Source organism: Oncorhynchus keta, chromosome 30 (genome assembly GCF_023373465.1).
Source record: "Oncorhynchus keta strain PuntledgeMale-10-30-2019 chromosome 30, Oket_V2, whole genome shotgun sequence".
Classification (NCBI taxonomy): Eukaryota; Metazoa; Chordata; class Actinopteri; order Salmoniformes; family Salmonidae; genus Oncorhynchus; species Oncorhynchus keta.
The window spans coordinates 13445923-13472401 of record NC_068450.1 but is presented as its reverse complement, the minus strand read 5'-3'; the positions used below and the strand labels follow the sequence as shown (position 1 = coordinate 13472401).

Here is a 26479-nt window from a genome sequence, read left to right as displayed (position 1 = left end):
AGACACAGAGACAGAGAGACAGAGAGACAAAGAGACAAAGAGACAAAGAGAGACACAGAGAGAGACACAGAGACACAGAGACACAGAGACACAGACACAGACAGAGACAGACAGAGACAGACAGACAGACACAGACAGACAGACACAGAGAGACAGACACAGAGAGACAGACAGACAGACACAGAGAGACAGACAGACAGACACAGAGAGACAGACAGACAGACACAGAGAGACAGACAGAGAGACAGACAGACAGACACAGAGAGACAGACAGAGAGACAGACAGACAGACACAGACAGACAGACACAGAGAGAGACAGGCAGACACAGAGAGAGACAGGCAGACACAGAGAGAGACAGGCAGACACAGAGAGAGACAGGCAGACACAGAGAGAGACAGGCAGACACAGAGAGAGACAGGCAGACACAGAGAGAGACAGGCAGACACAGAGAGAGACAGGCAGACAGAGAGAGACAGGCAGACACAGAGAGACAGGCAGACAGAGAGAGACAGGCAGACAGAGAGAGACAGGCAGACAGAGAGAGACAGGCAGACAGACACAGAGAGACAGGTGATTAATAAAGGGGAAACTAACCCCCCACCTTGCTGGTGATTAAAGGGGAAACTAGTAGTGTAGAGTAAAACTAAATCAACTAAATAACTTCCACCATTTCATACTGAACTCCAACAAGACAAGAGCACTAAAAGGAGGGGAGCGGGGCGGAGGGGGGGGACGGAGGGGGGCGGGACGGAGGGGGCGGTACTTAGGGGGCGGTACTTGGGGGCGGTACTTGGGGGCGGTACTTGGGGGGGCGGCGGTACTTGGGGGCGGTACAGGGGGGGTAGGGGGCGGTACAGGAGGGAGGGAGCGGTACAGGAGGGAGGGAGCGGTACGGGAGGGGGCGGTACGGGAGGGGCGGTACGGAGGGGGCGGTACGGAGGGGGCGGTACGGAGGGGGGCGGTACGGAGGGGGCGGTACGGAGGGGGCGGTACGGGAGGGGGGGGTAACGGAGGGGCGGTACGGGAGGGGGGAGCGGTACTGGAGGGGGGAGGTACGGAGGGGGCGGTACGGAGGGGGCGGTACGGAGGGGGGCGGTACGGAGGGGGGCGGTACGGAGGGGGCGGTACGGAGGGGGCGGTACGGAGGGGGGAGCGGTACGGAGGGGGCGGTACGGAGGGGGCGGTACGGAGGGGGCGGTACGGGAGGGAGGGAGCGGTACTGGAGGGAGCGGTACGGAGGGGGGGGGCGGTACGGAGGGGGGCGGCACGGAGGGGGGAGGGGAGGGAGCGGTACGGAGGGAGGGAGCGGTACGGAGGGGGCGGTACGGAGGGGGGCGGTACGGAGGGGAGGGAGCGTACGGAGGGAGGGAGCGGTACTGGAGGGGGCGGTACGGAGGGGGCGGTACGGAGGGGGCGGTACGGAGGGGAGGGAGCGGTACTGGAGGGGGGCGGTACGGAGGGGGGAGCGGTACTGGAGGGGAGCGGTACGGAGGGGGGGAGCGGTACGGAGGGGAGGGGAGCGGCACGGAGGGGAGGGAGCGGTACTGGAGGGGGGAGCGTACTGGAGGGGGCGGTACGGAGGGGGCGGTACGGAGGGGGGCGGTACGGAGGGGAGGGAGCGGTACTGGAGGGGGTAGGAGGGGGAGCGGTACGGAGGGGAGGGGAGCGGTACGGAGGGGGGCGGTACGGAGGGGGCGGTACGGAGGGAGGGAGCGGTACTGGAGGGGGCGGTACGGAGGGGGCGGTACGGAGGGGGCGGTACGGAGGGGGCGGTACGGAGGGGGCGGTACGGAGGGGGCGGTACGGAGGGGGCGGTACGGAGGGGAGGGGAGCGGTACGGAGGGGAGGGGAGCGGTACGGAGGGGGGCGGTACGGAGGGGGGCGGTACGGAGGGGGGCGGTACGGAGGGAGCGGTACGGAGGGGGACGGTACGGGAGGGAGCGGTACGGAGGGGGACGGTACGGAGGGGGCGGTAGGGGGGGCGGTACTGGAGGGGAGCGGGGCGGTACTGGAGGGGGCGGTACGGAGGGGGCGGTACGGAGGGGGCGGTACGGGAGGGAGGGAGCGGTACTGGAGGGAGCGGTACGGAGGGGGGCGGTACGGAGGGGGCGGCACGGAGGGGGGCGGTACGGGGGGCGGTACGGAGGGGGGCGGTACGGAGGGGGCGGTACGGAGGGGGGGCGGTACGGAGGGGGCGGTACGGAGGGGGCGGTACGGAGGGGGGGGGCGGGGAGGGGGCGGAGGGGAGGGGGCGGTACGGAGGGGAGGGGGCGGTACGGAGGGGAGGGGGCGGTACGGAGGGGAGGGGGCGGTACGGAGGGGGGAGGGGGCGGTACGGAGGGGAGGGGGCGGTACGGATGGGGGGAGCGGTACGGATGGGGGAGCGGTACGGATGGGGGGAGCGGTACGGATGGGGGGAGCGGTACAGAGGGGGGGAGCTCTACGGAGGGGAGGGAGCGGTACGGAGGGGAGGGAGCGGTACGGAGGGGAGGGAGCGGTACGGAGGGGAGGGAGCGGTACGGAGGGGAGGGAGCGGTACGGAGGGGAGGGGGCGGCCACAAAAGAGTTTGAAGGGGCGGTGATAGGGAGTAGAGTACACCTAGGGTTCATCCCAAATGGCACCCTATTCCCTATGGGAGAGCCCTATGGGACCTGGTCAAAAGTAGTACACTATATAGGGGATAGGGCATCATTTGGGACAGTTAGAATAACATATTTACTAAAAGCCCCCGTTGATGGTTTTACCTCTGGCCGCCTCCCTCAGACATCTGGCTGCCAGACAGAGAGAGGTCACGGCAGGGTCAAACTCCTCCTGCAGGATCATGGTGTCCAGACGCAGGCGAAAGCTAATGGGCAAGGAAAGGGGGAGGATGGAAGAGGTCAGAGCCTTATCGATCATCAGACACACATCAGCACAGAGTGGAAAGTCAGTGAATCAGCCATTATAGTGTGTTGAGGGTGGGAGTCACTGCAAAAATGACAACAGCAGAGAAATTGGCATATTTTGCAACATCGTTTGAACTTCAAGGTATGGGTTTGAAATAGTTGTAAAACAGTGAAGTGATAGGGGGTGTGTGGTATACCTGGGGACGTCCACTAGCAGAATCATGAAGAGGTCAGACTCCCCAAGCCCACTGCGTTCTGCCTTGAACCTCTTCAGGCGAGCCTCCTGTATAAATACCCAGAGAGACAGCTTAGAGATATTATCAGTCAGCTTTCCTGTTACAGTATAAAAACCTCATTCCTTTTACTGGGAATTCCACCTGGGTTTCATTTACTAGAATCTCCCAAAATAATATTTATAATTTAAAGCTTAGCTTTCCAATGGTAGAACCCCCATCCCCCTCGGTGACTGCAGTGGTAGAACCCCCATCACCAAGGGTGAGTGCAGTGGTAGAACCCCCATCACCCGGGGTGAGTGCAGTGGTAGAACCCCCATCACCCTGGGTGAGAGCAGTGGTAGAACCCCCATCACCCAGGGTGAGTGCAGTGGTAGAACCCTCCATCACCCGGGGTGAGGGCAGTGGTAGAACCCCCATCACCCTCGTTGAGTGCAGTGGTAGAACCCCCATCACCCTCGGTGAGTGCAGTGGTAGAACCCCCATCACCCTCGGTGAGTGCAGTGGTAGAACCCTCCATCACCCAGGGTGAGTGCAGTGGTAGAACCCCCATCACCCTCGTTGAGTGCAGTGGTAGAACCCCCATCACCCTCGTTGAGTGCAGTGGTAGAACCCCCATCACCCTCGTTGAGTGCAGTGGTAGAACCCCCATCACCCTCGGTGAGTGCAGTGGTAGAACCCCCATCACCCTCGTTGAGTGCAGTGGTAGAACCCCCATCACCCAGGGTGAGTGCAGTGGTAGAACCCTCCATCACCCGGGGTGAGGGCAGTGGTAGAACCCCCATCACCCTCGTTGAGTGCAGTGGTAGAACCCCCATCACCCTCGGTGAGTGCAGTGGTAGAACCCCCATCACCCTCGGTGAGTGCAGTGGTAGAACCCCCATCACCCTCGTTGAGTGCAGTGGTAGAACCCTCCATCACCCGGGGTGAGTGCAGTGGTAGAACCCCCATCACCCTCGTTGAGTGCAGTGGTAGAACCCCCATCACCCTCGGTGAGTGCAGTGGTAGAACCCCCATCACCCGGGGTGAGTGCAGTGGTAGAACCCCCATCACCCGGGGTGAGTGCAGTGGTAGAACCCCCATCACCCGGGGTGAGTGCAGTGGTAGAACCCCCATCACCCAGGGTGAGTGCAGTGGTAGAACCCCCATCACCCAGGGTGAGAGCAGTGGTAGAACCCCCATCACCCAGGGTGAGAGCAGTGGTAGAACCCCCATCACCCGGGGTGAGAGCAGTGGTAGAACCCCCATCACCCGGGGTGAGTGCAGTGGTATAACCCCCATCACCCGGGGTGAGTGAAGTGGTAGAACCCCCATCACCCAGGGTGAGTGCAGTGGTAGAACCCCCATCACCCAGGGTGAGAGCAGTGGTAGAACCCCCATCACCCGGGGTGAGAGCAGTGGTAGAACCCGCATCACCCGGGGTGAGTGCAGTGGTATAACCCCCATCACCCGGGGTGAGTGCAGTGGTATAACCCCCATCACCCTCGGTGAGTGCAGTGGTAGAACCCCCATCACCCTCGGTGAGTGCAGTGGTAGAACCCCCATCACCCTCAGTGAGTGCAGTGGTAGAACCCCCATCCCCCGGGGTGAGTGCAGTGGTAGAACCCCCATCACCCGGGGTGAGTGCAGTGGTAGAACCCCCATCACCCAGGGTGACTCATTCTTATAACAGTGTCCATATACAACAACACGTGGAGCCATTGGGAAGATATTTTATCACATTGTCAGTAAGCCTTTCACAAGTCTGAGACGATGGTGAAATGGCAAACTGTTGATCTGGATAATGAGATCTGGATGAAGAGGGGTAGGGGGCTACAGGCTAGTCAGTGTTGTTGCAGTAGGAGCTACGGTATGTCGGAGAGGACACAGCGCAGAGACTTTACCTCGTCTGCGTCAGGCAGCAGTTTGCAGAGCTCAGACAGTTTCTCGGCCCCGTAGCGGGTCCCGAACCCCTGCCGGATATCCTCCACTATCTCCTGGACAGCCCTGGAGAAACATGACAACACACATCAGCTCCATGGTACACACACACACACACACACACACACACACACACACACACACACACACACACACACACACACACACACACACACACACACACACACACACACACACACACACACACACACACACACACACACACACACACACAGGGGTTTAGGGAAATGGAGTTTCAGCCACAGAGGACAGAAGTTACTGATATACTGAGGTGATTCAAGAGAACACTAATTATTTAAGAAATCATTCAGGGGTGTGGAACGGTAGAGGGGGTATCATTCAGGGGTGGAGGGGGTATCATTCAGGGGTATGGAACGGTGGAGGGGGTATCATTCAGGGGTATGGAACGGTGGAGGGGGTATCATTCAGGGGTATGGAACGGTGGAGGGGTATCATTCAGGGGTATGGAACGGTGGAGGGGTATCATTCAGGGGTGTGGAACGGTGGAGGGGGTATCATTCAGGGGTATGGAACGGTGGAGGGGGTATCATTCAGGGGTATGGAACGGTGGAGGGGGTATCATTCAGGGGTGGAGGGGGTATCATGCAGGGGTGTGGAACGGTGGAGGGGGTATCATTCAGGGGTGGAGGGGATATCATTCAGGGGTATGGAACGGTGGAGAGGGTATCATTCAGGGGTGGAGGGGATATCATTCAGGGGTATGGAACGGTGGAGAGGGTATCATGCAGGGGTGTAGAACGGTGGAGGGGGTATCATTCAGGGGTATGGAACGGTGGAGGGGGTATCATTCAGGGGTATGGAACGGTGGAGGGGTATCATTCAGGGGTATGGAACGGTGGAGAGGGTATCATTCAGGGGTATGGAACGGTGGAGGGGGTATCATGCAGGGGTGTAGAACGGTGGAGGGGGTATCATTCAGGGGTATGGAACGGTGGAGGGGGTATCATTCAGGGGTATGGAACGGTGGAGGGGGTATCATTCAGGGGTATGGAACGGTGGAGGGGGTATCATTCAGGGGTATGGAACGGTGGAGGGGGTATCATTCAGGGGTATGGAACGGTGGAGGGGGTATCATTCAGGGGTATGGAACGGTGGAGGGGGTATCATTCAGGGGTATGGAACGGTGGAGGGGTATCATTCAGGGGTATGGAACGGTGGAGGGGGTATCATTCAGGGGTATGGAACGGTGGAGGGGGTATCATTCAGGGGTATGGAACGGTGGAGGGGGTATCATTCAGGGGTATGGAACGGTGGAGGGGTATCATTCAGGGGTATGGAACGGTGGAGGGGTATCATTCAGGGGTATGGAACGGTGGAGGGGGTATCATTCAGGGGTGTGGATGGAGGGGGTATCATTCAGGGGTATGGAACGGTGGAGGGGGTATCATTCAGGGGTATGGAACGGTGGAGGGGGTATCATTCAGGGGTATGGAACGGTGGAGGGGGTATCATTCAGGGGTATGGAACGGTGGAGGGGGTATCATTCAGGGGTATGGAACGGTGGAGGGGTATCATTCAGGGGTGTGGAACGGTGGAGGGGGTATCATTCAGGGGTATGGAACGGTGGAGGGGGTATCATTCAGGGGTATGGAACGGTGGAGGGGGTATCATTCAGGGGTGTGGAACGGTGGAGGGGTATCATTCAGGGGTATGGAACGGTGGAGGGGGTATCATTCAGGGGTGTGGGGGGTATCATTCACACACACATGGTAAAGCTTATCTCCTCTTATCTGACTGACTGTTGGGGGAAAAGGTCTTTGACGCCACATTGGCGACACACTGCATGACATGTGCCCTGAGCAAATACATACACAGATAAAACACACAGGCACTCAACACAGACACTTCAGCAAACGCGTATGTAGACACCCACACACAGCGGTCCTTAGAGGTTGAGGTATCACCAGACAGAGAGAGCAGAAACTGGCCATTCCCTGACTGTATGACCTCTCGTCGACTCAAACTTCCTCCAAATGACACAAATCTGCAGCTCAACCCCTCCAGGAGCCAGGACTCTATTAGAGATACATCTATCCTTTCATCATCCCTACATCAGACAGCTTTCACCATTCCTTCTCTTTCCCTGGCTTTTCCACAATCTCCTCTCTCCCCTGGATTTTCCACTCTCTCCTCTCTCCCCTGGCTTTGCCACTCTCTCCCCTCTCCCCTGGCTTTTCCTCTCTCTCCCCCTGGCTTTTCCACTCTCTCCCCCTGGCTTTTCCACTCTCTCCCCCTGGCTTTTCCACTCTCTCCCCTGGCTTTTCCACTCTCTCCCCTGGCTTTTCCACTCTCTCCCCCTGGCTTTTCCACTCTCTCCCCCTGGCTTTTCCACTCTCTCCCCCTGGCTTTTCCACTCTCTCCCCCTGGCTTTTCCACTCTCTCTCCCTGGCTTTTCCACTCTCTCTCCTCTCTCCCCTGGCTTTTCCACTCTCTCTCCCCTTGCTTTTCCACTCTCTCTCCCCTTGCTTTTCCACTCTCTCTCCCCTGGCTTTTCCACTCTCTCCTATCTCCCCCTGGCTTTTCCACTCTCTCCCCCTGGCTTTTCCACTCTCTCCTCTCTCCCCCTGGCTTTTCCACTCTCTCCTCTCTCCCCCTGGCTTTTCCACTCTCTCCTCTCTACCCCTGGCTTTTCCACTCTCTCCTCTCTCCCCTGGCTTTTCCACTCTCTCCTCTCTCCCCCTGGCTTTTCCACTCTCTCCTCTCTCCCCCTGGCTTTTCCACTCTCTCCTCTCTCCCCCTGGCTTTTCCACTCTCTCCTCTCTCCCCTGGCTTTTCCACTCTCTCCCCTGGCTTTTCCACTCTCTCCCCCTGGCTTTTCCACTCTCTCCCCCTGGCTTTTCCACTCTCTCCCCCTGGCTTTTCCACTCTCTCCCCTGGCTTTTCCACTCTCTCCCCCTGGCTTTTCCACTCTCTCCCCCTGGCTTTTCCACTCTCTCCCCCTGGCTTTTCCACTCTCTCCCCCTGGCTTTTCCACTCTCTCCCCCTGGCTTTTCCACTCTCTCCTCCCCCCTGGCTTTTCCACTCTCTCCCTCTCCCTGGCTTTTCCAATCTCTCCCCTCCCCACTCTCTCCTCTCTCCCCTGGCTTTTCCACTCTCCCCTGGCTTTTCCACTCTCTCCTCTCTCCCCTGGCTTTTCCACTCTCTCCTCTCTCCCTGGGCTTTTCCACTCTCTCCTCTCTCCCTGGGCTTTTCCACTCTCTCCCCTGGCTTTTCCACTCTCTCCCCTGCCTTTTCCACTCTCTCCTCTCTCCCCTGGCTTTTCCACTCTCTCCTCTCTCCCCCTGGCTTTTCCACTCTCTCCTCTCTCCCCCTGGCTTTTCCACTCTCTCCTCTCTCCCCCTGGCTTTTCACACTCTCTCCTCTCTCCCCCTGGCTTTTCCACTCTCTCCCCCTGGCTTTTCCACTTTCCACTCTCTCCCCCTGGCTTTTCCACTCTCTCCCCCTGGCTTTTCCACTCTCTCCCCCTGGCTTTTCCACTCTCTCCCCCTGGCTTTTCCACTCTCTCCCCCTGGCTTTTCCACTCTCTCCCCCTGGCTTTTCCACTCTCTCCCCCTGGCTTTTCCACTCTCTCCCCCTGGCTTTTCCACTCTCTCCTCTCTCCCCTGGCTTTTCCACTCTCTCCCCCTGGCTTTTCCACTCTCTCCTCTCTCACCTGGCTTTCCCACTCTCTCCCCCTGGCTTTTCCACTCTCTCCTCTCTCCCCTGGCTTTTCCACTCTCTCCTCTCTCCCCCTGGCTTTTCCACTCTCTCCCCCTGGCTTTTCCACTCTCTCCTCTCTCCCTTGGCTTTTCCACTCTCTCCTCTATCCCCTGGCTTTTCCACTCTCTCCTCTATCCCCTGGCTTTTCCACCTTCTCCTCTCTCCCCTGGCTTTTCCACTCTCTCCCCTGGCTTTTCCACTCTCTCCCCTGGCTTTTCCACTCTCTCCCCTGGCTTTTCCACTCTCTCCCCTGGCTTTTCCACTCTCTCCTCTCCCCTGGCTTTTCCACTCTCTCCTCTCTCCCCCTGGCTTTTCCACTCTCTCCTCTCTCCCCCTGGCTTTTCCACTCTCTCCTCCCCCCTGGCTTTTCCACTCTCTCCCCCTGGCTTTTCCACTCTCTCCCCCCTGGCTTTTCCACTCTCTCCCCTGGCTTTTCCACTCTCTCCCCTGGCTTTTCCACTCTCTCCCTCTCTCCCCTCTCTCCCCTGGCTTTTCCACTCTCTCCTCTCTCCCCCTGGCTTTTCCACTCTCTCCCCCTGGCTTTTCCACTCTCTCCCCCTGGCTTTTCCACTCTCTCCTCTCTCTCCCCCTGGCTTTTCCACTCTCTCCTCTCTCTCTCCCCCTGGCTTTTCCACTCTCTCCTCTCTCTCTCCCCCTGGCTTTTCCACTCTCTCCTCTCTCTCTCCCCCTGGCTTTTCCACTCTCTCTCCCCCTGGCTTTTCCACTCTCTCTCCCCCTGGCTTTTCCACTCTCTCTCCCCCTGGCTTTTCCACTCTCTCTCCCCCTGGCTTTTCCACTCTCTCTCCCCTGGCTTTTCCACTCTCTCTCTCCTCTCTCCCCCTGGCTTTTCCACTCTCTCTCCCCTGGCTTTTCCACTCTCTCTCCTCTCCCCCCCTGGCTTTTCCACTCTCTCTCTCCTCTCCCCCCCATCCCTTTTGTTGACTTTCCTCTTTCCTACCCCCCACCTCTCTTCTTCATTACATACTTAGTTTCCTCCCTCGTTCCCTTGCTTCACTCTCCCCTATATGCCCCTTTTTCGGTCTTTCTCTTACATTCCTCCTCTCTGCCCCTCACTAATACCACGGCCCTGTGTTCACTAATACCACGGCCCTGTGTTCACTAATACCCCGGCCCTGTGTTCACTAATACCACGGCCCTGTGTTCACTAATACCACGGCCCTGTGTTCACTAATACCACGGCCCTGTGTTCACTAATACCACGGCCCTGTGTTCACTAATACCACGGCCCTGTGTTCACTAATACCACGGCCCTGTGTTCACTAATACCACGGCCCTGTGTTCACTAATACCACGGCCCTGTGTTCACTAATACCACGGCCCTGTGTTCACTAATACCACGGCCCTGTGTTCACTAATACCCCGGCCCTGTGTTCACTAATACCCCGGCCCTGTGTTCACTAATACCCCGGCCCTGTGTTCACTAATACCACGGCCCTGTGTTCACTAATACCACGGCCCTGTGTTCACTAATACCACGGCCCTGTGTTCACTAATACCACGGCCCTGTGTTCACTAATACCACGGCCCTGTGTTCACTAATACCACGGCCCTGTGTTCACTAATACCACGGCCCTGTGTTCACTAATACCACGGCCCTGTGTTCACTAATACCACGGCCCTGTGTTCACTAATACCACAGATCTGCCCGTCGGCCCTGTGTTCACTAATACCCCGGATCTGCCCACTAATACCATGGATCTGTGTTCATTAATACCACGGATCTGCCCGTCTGAATCAGAGATAACAGTAACCTCTGTTGAGGAGTGAAAATACACATGGCTCAACTGGGATTATAGTGATTCAAAAGGTTTTTGCCTTTGTAGCCTGCGGCCTGTTATTTCTATACACCACTGAATGCTGGATACAATAATTGTCGCCACAGCTGAAATAGAGCATCATGAAAAGGTAGAGGGAAGTAGCACACATATCAATACCATATTGTCTCACGAAGGGACCAATCTGTTCAAACGACTTCCACCCATGTCGCAAATCTAAAAGTACTTTGTGACTCACACAAGACAAACAAGCTCCATGTAAGAGGACACGTTTTTGTCCATTGGAGAGGCTCTTCTCCCTTCATAAAGGCTTTCAACTACATGTTCTGACATATGCTGTTTAGAGAGAGAAAAGCGCTCTTCAACTAGGATGCGCACAATTGAATCTCTGTGAACTCAGTGTGCAGTACACGCGTGGGCATGACAACATACCTACTCTGCAAGAGGGCATCGCCTGGTAACTACAGTCATACCCACTAGTGTTCTCACAAAACCAGAATTTTGACTTTGCTTCTCGATACCACAGCAAAAACAACAAGTCATTTTAGCCAAAGAAACAAAATGACACTTGATCCAGACAGATCTGTAAAGTTCAATATCATTACTGTTGAAATGTTTGAATGTATGCATTAATGAATCACTTATACAATCAATCTAACCACATTATGGTAATAATTTATTTGAATGGTAAATTTCTATTGATAAACTGGGTAAAACTGGCGTATTCAATAGGAGTTACTGAGCTTGTTTTGGCTGATTTCAAGAAGATACAGATGAAAAACTCTGTTTATCCTTCCATGTGGGACTTATTTTATGTGTGAGCGGTCTCTAAGACCCATGACATCATTCACACACAGAGTCCGTTCAAGGCTCGAGCAAAGATGATCTTGACTGAGAGACGTGAGACGGGGGAAACAAAGTGAATCAATAATGTTTTTGGTGACAATCAGCAATATTTAGCGTTATGGTTTGCATATTCTTTGGGGGGGGGGGGGCTCCCAAGTGGCGCAGCGGTCTGCAGCTCAGTGTTAGAGGCGTCACTAGAGATCCTGGTTCGATCCCGGGCTGATTCACAACCAGACTTGATTGGGAGTCCCATAGGGCGGCGGACAATTGGCCCAGCGTCATCCGGGTTAGGGTTTGGCCGGGGTAGGCAGTCATTGTAAAGTTTTTTTGTAGAAAAATATCACAAACACTAGGATAGTGAATTGATGTGGTCTTCAGCTGTAAGCTAGCAAGGAGCGCTAGCCAGGAACGCTAGCCTGCTAGCCAGGAACGCTAGCCTGCTAGCCAGGTATGCTAGCCAGGAACGCTAGCCTGCTAGCCAGGAACGCTAGCCTGCTAGCCAAGAATGCTAGCCAGGAACGCTAGACTTCTAGCCAGGAGCGCTAGCCAGGAACGCTAGCCTGCTAGCCAGGAATGCTAGCCAGGAACGCTAGCCCACTGGCCGCAAGGAAAGTTAGCCCGCTCGCAAGGACCCACAGAGCCCGCTAGCAAGGACCCACAGAGCCCGCTAGCAAGGACCCACAGAGCCCGCTAGCAAGGAAAGTTAGCGGTAGCTTTCAGCTTGTAGGTTAACTTCTGTGGTGTTCTAGCTTGTACCGGACATTGTTTTGGAAACAGTAATTAGCAGCTTAAACATTTCTACATGTTAACTTCTGTGTAGCATGAGTGGGGAGCTAACATTATACAGTCCAGACTCCCAGTTAGTAGTTCCTAGGGACAGACTAGAGCCAGAAAAGAGGGGAGCTAACATGATGCAGCCCAGTGAGTTAATCGGTTCCTCAGGATAGGCAGGAGCTAGCAATGAGTAAGTGGAGGCTGTGGAGCAGGCATGATGCTCTCGCTCTATAAGTGTAATAATCGGCTGCGCTGATAGACTTGATCCTCTCTAAATCAGTAGACGACGTGAGACACATTTGACAGAAGTACCAAAAGTAACACATTTCAGTACTGAACCGTTTTTCATGTTCTGGTATCGGAAGAAGTACCAAAGTTTCAGTATACCATGGAATACTAATACACACAGACACCAACCCTTTCTGACACCAACCACGTCTGACCCACACAGACACCAACCACGTCTGACCCACACAGACACCAACCACGTCTGACCCACACAGACACCAACCACGTCTGACCCACACAGACACCAGGCAGACTAAATAACTTTTTTGCCCGCTTTGAGGACAATACAGTGCCACTGACACGGCCTGCAACAAAAACATGCGGTCTCTCCTTCACTGCAGCCGAGGTGAGTAAGACATTTAAACGTGTTAACCCTCGCAAGGCTGCAGGCCCAGACGGCATCCCCAGCCGCGCCCTCAGAGCATGCGCAGACCAGCTGGCCGGTGTGTTTACGGACATATTCAATCAATCCCTATACCAGTCTGCTGTTCCCACATGCTTCAAGAGGGCCACCATTGTTCCTGTTCCCAAGAAAGCTAAGGTAACTGAGCTAAACGACTACCGCCCCGTAGCACTCACTTCCGTCATCATGAAGTGCTTTGAGAGACTAGTCAAGGACCATATCACCTCCACCCTACCTGACACCCTAGACCCACTCCAATTTGCTTACCGCCCAAATAGGTCCACAGACGATGCAATCTCAACCACACTGCACACTGCCCTAACCCACCTGGACAAGAGGAATACCTATGTGAGAATGCTGTTCATCGACTACAGCTCGGCATTCAACACCATAGTACCCTCCAAGCTCGTCATCAAGCTCGAGACCCTGGGTCTCGACCCCGCCCTGTGCAACTGGGTACTGGACTTCCTGACTGGCCGCCCCCAGGTGGTGAGGGTAGGCAACAACATCTCCTCCCCGCTGATCCTCAACACGGGGGCCCCACAAGGGTGCGTTCTGAGCCCTCTCCTGTACTCTCTGTTCACCCACGACTGCGTGGCCACGCACGCCTCCAACTCAATCATCAAGTTTGCGGACGACACAACAGTGGTAGGCTTGATTACCAACAACGACGAGACGGCCTACAGGGAGGAGGTGAGGGCCCTCGGAGTGTGGTGTCAGGAAAATAACCTCACACTCAACGTCAACAAAACTAAGGAGATGATTGTGGACTTCAGGAAACAGCAGAGGGAACACCCCCCCTATCCACATCGATGGAACAGTAGTGGAGAGGGTAGCAAGTTTTAAGTTCCTCGGCATACACATCACAGACAAACTGAATTGGTCCACTCACACTGACAGCGTCGTGAAGAAGGCGCAGCAGCGCCTCTTCAACCTCAGGAGGCTGAAGAAATTCGGCTTGTCACCAAAAGCACTCACAAACTTCTACAGATGCACAATGGAGAGCATCCTGGCGGGCTGTATCACCGCCTGGTACGGCAACTGCTCCGCCCTCAACCGTAAGGCTCTCCAGAGGGTAGTGAGGTCTGCACAACGCATCACCGGGGGCAAACTACCTGCCCTCCAGGACACCTACACCACCCGATGTTACAGGAAGGCCATAAAGATCATCAAGGACATCAACCACCCGAGCCACTGCCTGTTCACCCCGCTATCATCCAGAAGGCGAGGTCAGTACAGGTGCATCAAAGCTGGGACCGAGAGACTGAAAAACAGCTTCTATCTCAAGGCCATCAGACTGTTAAACAGCCACCACTAACATTGAGTGGCTGCTGCCAACACACTGTGTCATTGACACTGACCCAACTCCAGCCACTTTAATAATGGGAATTGATGGGAAATTATGTAAATATATCACTAGCCACTTTAAACAATGCTACCTTATATAATGTTACTTACCCTACATTATTCATCTCATATGCATACGTATATACTGTACTCTACATCATCGACTGCATCCTTATGTAATACATGTATCACTAGCCACTTTAACTATGCCACTTTGTTTACTTTGTCTACATACTCATCTCATATGTATATACTGTACTCTATATCATCTACTGCATCCTTATGTAATACATGTATCACTAGCCACTTTAACTATGCCACTTTGTTTACTTTGTCTACATACTCATCTCATATGTATATACTGTACTCGATACCATCTACTGTATGCTGCTCTGTATCATCACTCATTCATATATCCTTATGTACATATTCCTTATCCCCTTACACTGTGTATAAGACAGTAGTTTTGGAATTGTTAGTTAGATTACTTGTTGGTTATCACTGCATTGTCGGAACTAGAAGCACAAGCATTTCGCTACACTCGCATTAACATCTGCTAACCATGTGTATGTGACAAATAAAATTTGATTTGATTTGGACCATGTCTGACCCACACAGACACCAAACACGTCTGACCCACAGAGACACCAACCACATCTGACCCACAGAGACACCAACCATATCTGACCCACAGACACCAACCATATCTGACCCACAGAGACACCAACCATATCTGACCCACAGAGACACCAACCATATCTGACCCACAGAGACACCAACCATATCTGACCCACAGAGACACCAACCATATCTGACCCACAGAGACACCAACCATATCTGACCCACACAGACACCAACCATATCTGACCCACAGAGACACCAACCATATCTGACCCACAGAGACACCAACCATATCTGACCCACAGAGACCAACACACAGACACAGCATCAACAAAGACATTCCAAACAGTACACCGATTTTAAACCTACAATCTAAACTCTACATAAAATAGAAGTGAAAACATCGAGCTATAGAAAAGTGCAACCCTTTGTTTTACAAAAAAATGTGAAGACTTCTCACCTTGTTTCTCCAGACTCAAACGCTATAGCGTAGAGGAGGACGACTAGCTGTCTATTAGTGGGTCCCAAATGGTGCCCTATTCGCTACAGGGCCCTGGTTAAAAGTAGTGCACTGTAAAGGGACATAGCCTGTGTTCTACCGTCTTTACTGAAGGGCAGCTCTCCTTAACGGTCTGAGCAGGTGTCAACTTTGACCCCTCGGGTCACCATCTTACCCCCTACCACTTTGTGCCCCCCTACAGTCCAGTTTCTCAGGCAGGATGCCATTTCATCTGCACCTGTTACCTTCGTGACACCCCCCCCCCCACACACACACACACACACACACACACACTCACTTCCCACTCCTCGATAGTGTGAAGGGTTGTTCCCCTGGGTACTATCCCGGCCCCTTGTACTTCCTCCTATAGACTAAGAGCTTCTCCCATTCATGGTGCTTGACCTCTGATACCAGAGCAGCACATGCTCTCTAGGACCTTACAGATAAATACTTCGAAAAATGAAAGTGTGTGTGATGAGGAAATGGAAGTTGATCCTTACGTCTTAAACTGTCGTAGAAATATTCCCACATTCATACTGCGTTTGGAGTCCAGTAGTGAGACCTGCAAACACAGAAACGAAGAACACGTCAGATACTATGATCAAGTGGAGGCTGCTGAGGGAAGGACGGCCCCATCATAATGGCTGGAACGGAGAGAATGGAAACCATGGAAACAGTGTGTTTGATATCATTCCAGTGATTCCGCTCCAGTCATCACCACAATCCCTTATTCCCCAATTAAGGTGCCACCAACCTCCTGTGTGGTTTATACAGTATCTCTTTCAACTTTACAGACAACACATATAATCAATATAGGCTACCTGGCAGTCTAAACTACACCTCGCCTCAGTGCCAGTCTAAACTACACCTCGCCTCAGTGCCAGTCTAAACTACACCTCGCCTCAGTGCCAGTCTAAACTACACCTCGCCTCAGTGCCAGTCTAAACTACACCTCGCGTCGGTGCCAGTCTAAACTACACCTCGCGTCGGTGCCAGTCTAAACTACACCTCGCCTCAGTGCCAGTCTAAACTACACCTCGCGTCGGTGCCAGTCTAAACTACACCTCGCGTCGGTGCCAGTCTAAACTACACCTCGCGTCGGTGCCAGTCTAAACTACACCTCACCTCAGTGCCAGTCTAAACTACACCTAGTCGGGGTCCGCCTCTAGCCAGCATGCTGTTTTCTTGGCACAGCAACAACATACCACTGTTGAATGCACACACATACTGGCACTAACTCATACTGTGCTCCTATCCCATACATTGTCTGTGGTGCTGTCTCTCCCAGTCTTCCCCACCCATCTCATCCTCCCCCACTCATCTCCAGTTCTCTCATCCTCCCCCACCCATCTCCAGTCCTCTCATCCTCCCCCACCCATCTCCAGTCCTCTCATCCTCCCCCACCCATCTCCAGTCCTCTCATCCTCCCCCACCCAAATCCAGTCCTCTCATCCTCCCCCACCCATAACCAGTCCTCTCATCCTCCCCCACCCATATCCAGTCCTCTCATCCTCCCCCACCCATATCCAGTCCTCTCATCCTCCCCCCCCATCACCCATATCCAGTCCTCTCATCCTCCCCCACCCATCTCCAGTCCTCTCATCCTCCCCACCCATCTCCAGTCCTCTCATCCTCCCCCACCCATCTCCAGTCCTCTCATCCTCCCCCACCCATCTCCAGTCCTCTCATCCTCCCCCACCCATCTCCAGTCCTCTCATCCTCCCCCACCCATCTCCAGTCCTCTCATCCTCCCCCACCCATATCCAGTCTCTCTCATCCTCCCCCACCCATCTCCAGTCCTCTCATCCTCCCCCACCCATCTCCAGTCCTCTCATCCTCCCCACCCATCTCCAGTCCTCTCATCCTCCCCCACCCATCTCCAGTCCTCTCATCCTCCCCCACCCATCTCCAGTCCTCTCATCCTCCCCCACCCATCTCCAGTCTCCCCTCCCCCACCCATCTCCAGTCCTCTCATCCTCCCCCACTATCTCAGTCCTTCATCCTCCCCCACCCATCTGGTCCTTGTCCTCCCCACCCATCTCCAGTCCTTTCCTCCCCCACCCATCTCCAGCCCAATCCTCTCCCAGCTATCTCACCTTATGTGGTGTTGTCTCTCCCAGTCTCCCCCACCCATCTCCAGCCCTCTCCTAACTATCTCACCTTATTTGTGGTGTTGTCTCTCCCAGTCTTTCCCACCCATCTCCAGCCCTCTCCTCTCCCAGCTATCTCACCTTATCCGTGGTGTTGTCCTGGCGTGAACTGCATCGCATCAGCACAGACCTGCGTCTTAAACTCCCGGCTCTGTCCTGAGGTTTACTGTCCTTCTGTCCAAACAGCTCATCCAGAGAGGGGAGATCTATAAGGAACTCTTCCTCCTCCGTAGCCGTTCCACTCCAGACACTCTTCCTCCCCTCCACCTTCTCCTTAGGGATCTGCTCCCAGTTCAGTTTCCTCAGCCGGCTGCGACGGGCCGAGTCCATACGGGTCAGAGGAGAGGAGGGAGGCGGGGGAGGAGGAGGCGGGGGAGGAGGAGGAGGAGCAGGGATGAGGGGTACGGGAACAGGTTTAGCACCAGGAAGGAGAGGGAGGGTATTCATGGCTGTCACTTCCAAGACGAGAGGCGCAACACCGCGGGCGCTGGCGGGTGGCGTTCCATGAAAGGCACGGGACTCCTTGACGGACACGGTGAGGTTAATAAGCATAGAGGCTAATTGGGAGTTAGGATAGGGCTCAACTAGGGTTTAGGACTGGTTGAGGAGCATGTAGGCTAATTGGGAGTTAGGATAGGGCTCAACTAGGGTTTAGGACTGGTTGAAGAGCATAGAGGCTAATTGGGAGTTAGGATAGGGCTCAACTAGGGTTTAGGACTGGTTGAGGAGCATGTAGGCTAATTTGGAGTTAGGATAGGGCTCAACTAGGGTTTAGGACTGGTTGAGGAGCATGTAGGCTAATTGAGAGTTAGGATAGGGCTCAACTAGGGTTTAGGACTGGTTGAGGAGCATGGAGGCTAGTTGGGAGTTAGGATAGGGCTCAACTAGGGTTTAGGACTGGTTGAAGAGCATGGAGGCTTGTTGGGAGTTAGGTTAGGGCTCAACTAGGGTTTAGGACTGGTTAAGGAGCATGGAGGCTAGTTGGGAGTTAGGATAGGGCTCAACTAGGGTTTAGGACTGGTTGAAGAGCATGGAGGCTTGTTGGGAGTTAGGTTAGGGCTCAACTAGGGTTTAGGACTGGTTGAGGAGCATGGAGGCTTGTTGGGAGTTAGGTTAGGGCTCAACTAGGGTTTAGGACTGGGACAACATAGATGGATGGATATTGAAATGTAGGATATAGGGGCTAGTTAGGGTGTAGCTTTAAAGCTTGATGGGGTGCTTCCCAACGAGCGAGTACAGTCTCTACTCAACCAAGGTGTCCACTCTCTGTTCTCTTCTCACAGTGGTGCAAGTCTCAGTCAGTCCCTCCAATCTAGGAAAACAACAATGAAATCAACTCTCAGGAAGGTTCAATAGACAGACAGACCTCAGAATACTGCTCATGCAATCTGCTATTAGTATAATAAAGTATAGGCTATTCAGCAGTATAGGGTATCAGACAATATAATGAAGCATTTCATCCAGTGTCCACGATCACATTACTTATTTAAAGACAGATATACATTATAAATACAGGCCGTGTCTAGTCTGGCCCTGGGCTTGACATTAACATCTTCATATATTTTAGTTACTACACATTATTTGAGATGACATCAGATGCTCTGAGAGTCAGAAGCCAGGTGTTCCATTGTCACTCATTCTGATAATCCGATGTAGAGAGGTTGAGCCTTAGCCTACATCAACCTATGTCATTTGGAATCATTGTAACTTATGTTGTTGATTGTGATTGACAAACCACATTTTCAAATAGTCAAATATTTCTTATCTGTCTGTATTCTTTGAGTAAAACTCTGTACCAGACTAACCATCGGTATTGAAGGTTTTTCAAGAAGCATTTGGAGTATTCCAGTGTGCTGGCCCGCGAGCTACTAACTCACCGACACCTGGCTAGTCCTTTAATTACCAGCATAGATGCCTGTTATACCTCTGTTCATCACTCTACAGCGGATCTAACTGGCTGTTTGTTACACAGCCTGAAACATGTTACCTTCAGTCAGCTTACACCCTCACAGAGAGAGCTGAGGGAGCAAGAGGACAGCATGTGTAATCCTGCACTGTTTCTCCCTGATGTCTGCCTCTCCACACACACACACACACACACACACACACACACACACACACACACACACACACACACAGCTGCTCTACCTTCTAATTATTGCAAATTGGAGAGAGGTGTAGAGAAGCAGGAGATCTACTCTCTCTCACACACACAGAAAGGTGTTACAGAAAACGCCCCTACATTGTCTGTGTCTAATATGACTAGATTCTATTCAGATAGGACATGTCAGGTCACGAAAACATCATGCACCCACTGGTGAGTTTTGGATAGGCCTTTCCTGCAATTATTAAAAAATGAGTCGAAGATTTCAAGTGCATTTTCTAATTAATCTGATTGAAAATGATTCAATCATAATGGCAACATGTGGGATTCCTCGTGTGATATTCTTTGCATAAATGACAACACTCGGGCACAATTGCGCTCTGAGGCCAGTAATCAATGCCAAGTCAGTTGTTTCAATTTGCACGGTATGAGCCGCTACAGAGGCTGCTTTTAGACAGGCTGCACAATTCTGATCTTTTTTCGACCAATCATATCAGATCTTCAACATAAGATTTTTTTCTAGAGCTGATCTGATTGGTCAAAAGAACAATAAGTTTAAAAAAATATCAGAAATTGTGCTGCTTGTCTAAACACAGCCAAAGACCTTACATCTCTGATTAGGCCAACCGTAAATTACTATTTTGTCCTACTATACAGCCAAGACAGTCATTCTTCAAAAGTAAACATAAAATGTTAAATAAATACATCATTTGGGAGAAGTAGGCGAAGATAGCCTGATGGTTTTAATTCAAGGAGGAACACAGAGATTGTGTGGACACCCCCAAAACAAACACATTCGATTGACAGATTTAGTCTAAAACGGTGTCAGTTCCTAAAATAGACTTTCTTTAATTTAAAAAATATTCAGCCACCTGGGTAGCATGGGCCTACCGTGAATATTCATAATTTGATAATCTCTGCATGTTTTTTCTCAATTAAATGTAGGCTAAATTACTTTATAAAGACAATTGTTTTGGCTATAGCGAATTTTCAATAATGCCTTAAATTTACAAAGCAATCCCCTGGTTTATCGTAGTCGGTTTATCGTGGTTATTTCCAGTTTTTCCTGCAACAACAAAAAATACATGCTACTTACAGCGCGTTATGATGCGATATCCAACTTCCCAAAGTTAATTTACAATTCCTTCTTTCTTGTTGTAAACTTTAATGAAAACCGTATTGTTTTAATCCGTTCTGTTGCTTGACGCCTCCGAACTCAAGCCAATGCATTGTGCTGCTCCGCAGTTTGAAGTGTTCCACTCTGCTCCGCTCAATTTGCCTTGAAAACTTTCCTAGCACTGAAGGAACGCGCAGGCGCGCCGCCGCGTCGTTTAGATTTTCCCCAGGATCGCGCACCTCCGGACTCAACGTTTTGGGACGTTCAGATAGAAATATGTTATGTAGACCTAACATGCCACTCTCTGACATGTAGAATACGGAATCACGGCGGCTCTATTCATGCATGTATATCTGCAACGTTCGATACGTTTGGCAACTGAACGTGGCCATGACCTTGCATAATTTCATCCCAACTTTCCCATGTGATGGTCAAACAGGTACTTCACTAATCAATCCAGTGGTTTCCCCTGCAAACCTGAGCACATTTATAACAGGCTTACACGCTAACACACTCACACACTTTTATTTAACTAGGCAAGTCAGTTAAGAACACATTCTTATTTACAATGAAGGCCTAGGAACAGTGGGTTAACTGCCCATTAGGCTACCTGCCTCTACCCACAAGGCTACCTGCCTCTACCCATTAGGCTACCTGCCTCTACCCATTAGGCTACCTGCCTCTAACCACTAGACTACCTGCCTCTAACCACTAGGCTACCTTCCTCTAACCATTACGATACCTGCCTCTACCCATTAGGGTACCTGCCTCTACCCATTAGGCTACCTGCCTCTAACCACTAGACTACCTGCCTCTAACCACTAGGCTACCTTCCTCTAACCATTAGGATACCTGCCTCTACCCATTAGGCTATCTGCCTCTACCCATTAGGCTACCTGCCTCTAACCACTAGGCGACCTGCATCTAACCACTAGGCTATCTGCCTCTAACCATTAGGCTACCTGCCTCTTCCCATGAGGCTCCCTGCCTCTACCCATTAGGCTACCTGCCTCTACCCATTAGGCTACCTGCCTCTACCCATTAGGCTACCTGCCTCTAACCACTAGGCTACCTACCTCTAACCACTAGGCTACCTGCCTCTACCCATTAGGCTACCTGCCTCTAACCACTAGGCTACCTTCCTCTAACCATTACGATACCTGCCTCTACCCATTAGGGTACCTGCCTCTACCCATTAGGCTACCTGCCTCTAACCACTAGACTACCTGCCTCTAACCACTAGGCTACCTTCCTCTAACCATTAGGATACCTGCCTCTACCCATTAGGCTATCTGCCTCTACCCATTAGGCTACCTGCCTCTAACCACTAGGCGACCTGCATCTAACCACTAGGCTATCTGCCTCTAACCATTAGGCTACCTGCCTCTTCCCATGAGGCTCCCTGCCTCTACCCATTAGGCTACCTGCCTCTACCCATTAGGCTACCTGCCTCTACCCATTAGGCTACCTGCCTCTAACCACTAGGCTACCTGCCTCTAACCACTAGGCTACCTGCCTCTACCCATTAGGCTACCTGCCTCTACCCATTAGGCTACCTGCCTCTACCCATTAGGCTACCTGCCTCTACCCATTAGGCTACCTGCCTCTAACCACTAGACTACCTGCCTCTAACCACTAGGCTACCTTCCTCTAACCATTAGGATACCTGCCTCTTCCCATGAGGCTCCCTGCCTCTACCCATTAGGCTACCTGCCTCTACCCATTAGGCTACCTGCCTCTACCCATTAGGCTACCTGCCTCTAACCACTAGGCTACCTGCCTCTAACCACTAGGCTACCTTCCTCTACCCATTAGGCTACCTGCCTCTACCCATTAGGCTACCTGCCTCTACCCATTAGGCTACCTGCCTCTACCCATTAGGCTACCTGCCTCTAACCACTAGACTACCTGCCTCTAACCACTAGGCTACCTTCCTCTAACCATTAGGATACCTGCCTCTACCCATTAGGCTACTTGCCTCTACCCATTAGGCTACCTGCCTCTAACCACTAGACTACCTGCCTCTACCCATTAGGCTACCTGCCTCTAACCACTAGGCTACCTGTCTCTACCCATTAGGCGACCTGCATCTAACCACTAGGCTACCTGCCTCTAATCACTAGGCTACCTGCCTCTAACCACTAGGCTACCTGCCTCTAACCACTAGGCTACCTGCCTCTTCCCACGAGGCTACCTGCCTCTACCCATTAGGCTACCTGCCTCTAACCACTAGGCTATCTGCCTCTACCCACTAGGCTACCTGCCTCCAACTACTAGGCTACCTGCCTCTAAGCACTAGGATACCTAACTCTACCCATTAGGCTACCTGCCTCTAACCACTAGGCAATTTGCCTCTACCCATTAGGCTACCTGCCTCTACCCATTAGGCTACCTGCCTCTACCCATTAGGCTACCTGCCTCTAACCATTAGGCTACCTGCCTCTTCCCACGAGGCTACCTGCCTCTACCCATTAGGCTACCTGCCTCTAACCACTAGGCTATCTGCCTCTACCCATTAGGCTACCTGCCTCTAAACACTAGGCTACCTGCCTCTAACCACTAGGCTACCTCCGCTACCCATTAGGCTACCTGCCTCTACCCATTAGGCTACCTGCCTCTACCCATTAGGCTACCTGCCTCTAACCACTAGGCTATCTGCCTCTACCCATTAGGCTACCTGCCTCTAAACACTAGGCTACCTGCCTCTAACCACTAGGCTACCTCCGCTACCCAGTCGGCTACCTGCCTCTACCCATAAGGCTACCTGCCTCTACCCATTAGGCTACCTGCCTCTACCCACTAGGCTACCTGCCTCTACCCATTAGGCTACCTGCCTCTACCCATTAGGCTACCTGCCTCTACCCACTAGGCTACCTGCCTCTAACCACTAGGCTATCTGCCTCGACCCACTAGGCTACCTGCCTCCAACCACTAGGCTACCTGCCTCTACCCGTTAGGCTACCTGCCTCTAACTACTAGGCTACCTGTCTTTACCCATTAGGCGACCTGCATCTAACCACTAGGCTACCTGCCTCTACCCATTAGGCTACCTGCCTCTAACCATTAGGCTACCTGCCTCTAACTACTAGGCTACCTGCCTCTACCCACTAGGCTACCTGCCTCTAACCACTAGGCTATCTGCCTCGACCCACTAGGCTACCTGCCTCCAACCACTAGGCTACCTGCCTCTACCCGTTAGGCTACCTGCCTCTAACTACTAGGCTACCTGTCTTTACCCATTAGGCTACCTGCATCTAACCACTAGGCTACCTGCCTCTACCCATTAGGCTACCTGCCTCTACCCATTAGGCTACCTGCCTCTAACCACTAGGCTACCTGCCTCTAACCACTAGGCTACCTGCCTCTACCCATTAGGCTACCTGCCTCTAACCACTAGGCTACCTTCCTCTAACCATTACGATACCTGCCTCTACCCATTAGGTACCTGCCTCTACCCATTAGGCTACCTGCCTCTAACCACTAGACTACCTGCCTCTAACCACTAGGCTACCTTCCTCTAACCATTAGGATACCTGCCTCTACCCATTAGGCTATCTGCCTCTACCCATTAGGCTACCTGCCTCTAAACACTAGGCTACCTGCCTCTAACCACTAGGCTACCTCCCCTACCCATTAGGCTACCTGCCTCTAACCACTAGGCTACCTGCCTCTACCCATTAGGCTACCTGCCTCTAACCATTAGGCTACCTGCCTCTAACCACTAGGCTACCTGCCTCTAACCACTAGGCTACCTGCCTCTACCCATTAGGCTACCTGCCTCTACCCATTAGGCTACCTGCCTCTACCCATTAGGCTACCTGCCTCTACCCATTAGGCTACCTGCCTCTAACCACTAGACTACCTGCCTCTAACCACTAGGCTACCTTCCTCTAACCATTAGGATACCTGCCTCTACCCATTAGGCTCCTGCCTCTACCCATTAGGCTACCTGCCTCTAACCATTAGGCTACCTGCCTCTAACCACTAGGCTACCTGCCTCTACCCATTAGGCTACCTGCCTCTACCCATTAGGCTACCTGCCTCTACCCATTAGGCTACCTGCCTCTACCCATTAGGCTACCTGCCTCTACCCATTAGGCTACCTGCCTCTAACCACTAGGCTACCTGCCTCTAACCACTAGGCTACCTTCCTCTAACCATTAGGATACCTGCCTCTACCCATTAGGCTACCTGCCTCTACCCATTAGGCTACCTGCCTCTACCCATTAGGCTACCTGCCTCTACCCATTAGGCTACCTGCCTCTAACCACTAGGCTACCTGTCTCTACCCATTAGGCGACCTGCATCTAACCACTAGGCTACCTGCCTCTAATCACTAGGCTACCTGCCTCTAACCACTAGGCTACCTGCCTCTAACCACTAGGCTACCTGCCTCTTCCCACAAGGCTACCTGCCTCTACCCATTAGGCTACCTGCCTCTAACCACTAGGCTATCTGCCTCGACCCACTAGGCTACCTGCCTCCAACCACTAGGCTACCTGCCTCTAAGCACTAGGATACCTGACTCTACCCATTAGGCTACCTGCCTCTAACCACTAGGCAATTTGCCTCTACCCATTAGGCTATCTGCCTCTACCCATTAGGCTACCTGCCTCTAAACACTAGGCTACCTGCCTCTAACCACTAGGCTACCTCCCCTACCCATTAGGCTACCTGCCTCTACCCATTAGGCTACCTGCCTCTAACCACTAGGATATCTGCCTCTACCCATTAGGCTACCTGCCTCTAAACACTAGGCTACCTGCCTCTAACCACTAGGCTACCTCCGCTACCCATTAGGATACCTGCCTCTACCCATTAGGCTACCTGCCTCTACCCATTAGGCTACCTGCCTCTAACCACTAGGCTATCTGCCTCTACCCATTAGGCTACCTGCCTCTAAACACTAGGCTACCTGCCTCTAACCACTAGGCTACCTCCGCTACCCAGTCGGCTACCTGCCTCTACCCATAAGGCTACCTGCCTCTACCCATTAGGCTACCTGCCTCTACCCACTAGGCTACCTGCCCTACCCATTAGGCTACCTGCCTCTAACCACTAGGCTACCTCCCCTACCCATTAGGCTACCTGCCTCTAACCACTAGGCTATCTGCCTCGACCCACTAGGCTACCTGCCTCCAACCACTAGGCTACCTGCCTCTACCCGTTAGGCTACCTGCCTCTAACTACTAGGCTACCTGTCTTTACCCATTAGGTGACCTGCATCTAACCACTAGGCTACCTGCCTCTACCCATTAGGCTACCTGCCTCTAACCATTAGGCTACCTGCCTCTAACTACTAGGCTACCTGTCTTTACCCATTAGGCGACCTGCATCTAACCACTAGGCTACCTGGCTCTACCCATTAGGCTACCTGCCTCTACCCATTAGGCTACCTGCCTCTAACCACTATGCTACCTGCCTCTACCCATTAGGCTACCTGCCTCTAACCACTAGACTACCTGCCTCTACCCATTAGGCTACCTGCCTCTACCCATTAGGCTACCTGCCTCTACCCATTAGACTACCTGCCTCTACCCATTAGGCTACCTGCCTCTAACCACTAGACTACCTGCCTCTAACCACTATGCTACCTGCCTCTACCCATTAGGCTACCTGCCTCTACCCATTAGACTACCTGCCTCTAACCACTAGGCTACCTGGCTCTACCCATTAGGCTACCTGCCTCTACCCATTAGGCTACCTGCCTCTAACCACTATGCTACCTGCCTCTACCCATTAGGCTACCTGC

The 26479-nt window shown here is 53.0% G+C and overlaps 1 protein-coding gene across 1 annotated transcript in view; it reads right to left on the bottom strand.

Moving 5' to 3' along the window:
* Positions 1 to 20936, bottom strand: part of fhdc2 (FH2 domain containing 2) — a 35898-nt gene extending 14962 nt beyond the window's left edge. Inside the window, exons 1-6 of the mRNA XM_052487686.1 lie at positions 20707 to 20936; positions 17588 to 18818; positions 15857 to 15918; positions 5005 to 5107; positions 3086 to 3171; positions 2748 to 2848 (exon numbers count right to left, since the gene is read on the bottom strand). Coding sequence (XP_052343646.1) covers positions 2748 to 2848; positions 3086 to 3171; positions 5005 to 5107; positions 15857 to 15918; positions 17588 to 18058 — 823 coding nt within the window. The 5' untranslated portion in view covers positions 18059 to 18818; positions 20707 to 20936. The remainder of the gene's footprint in view (positions 1 to 2747; positions 2849 to 3085; positions 3172 to 5004; positions 5108 to 15856; positions 15919 to 17587; positions 18819 to 20706) is intronic.
* Between the last annotated feature and the right edge of the window lie 5543 nt (positions 20937 to 26479).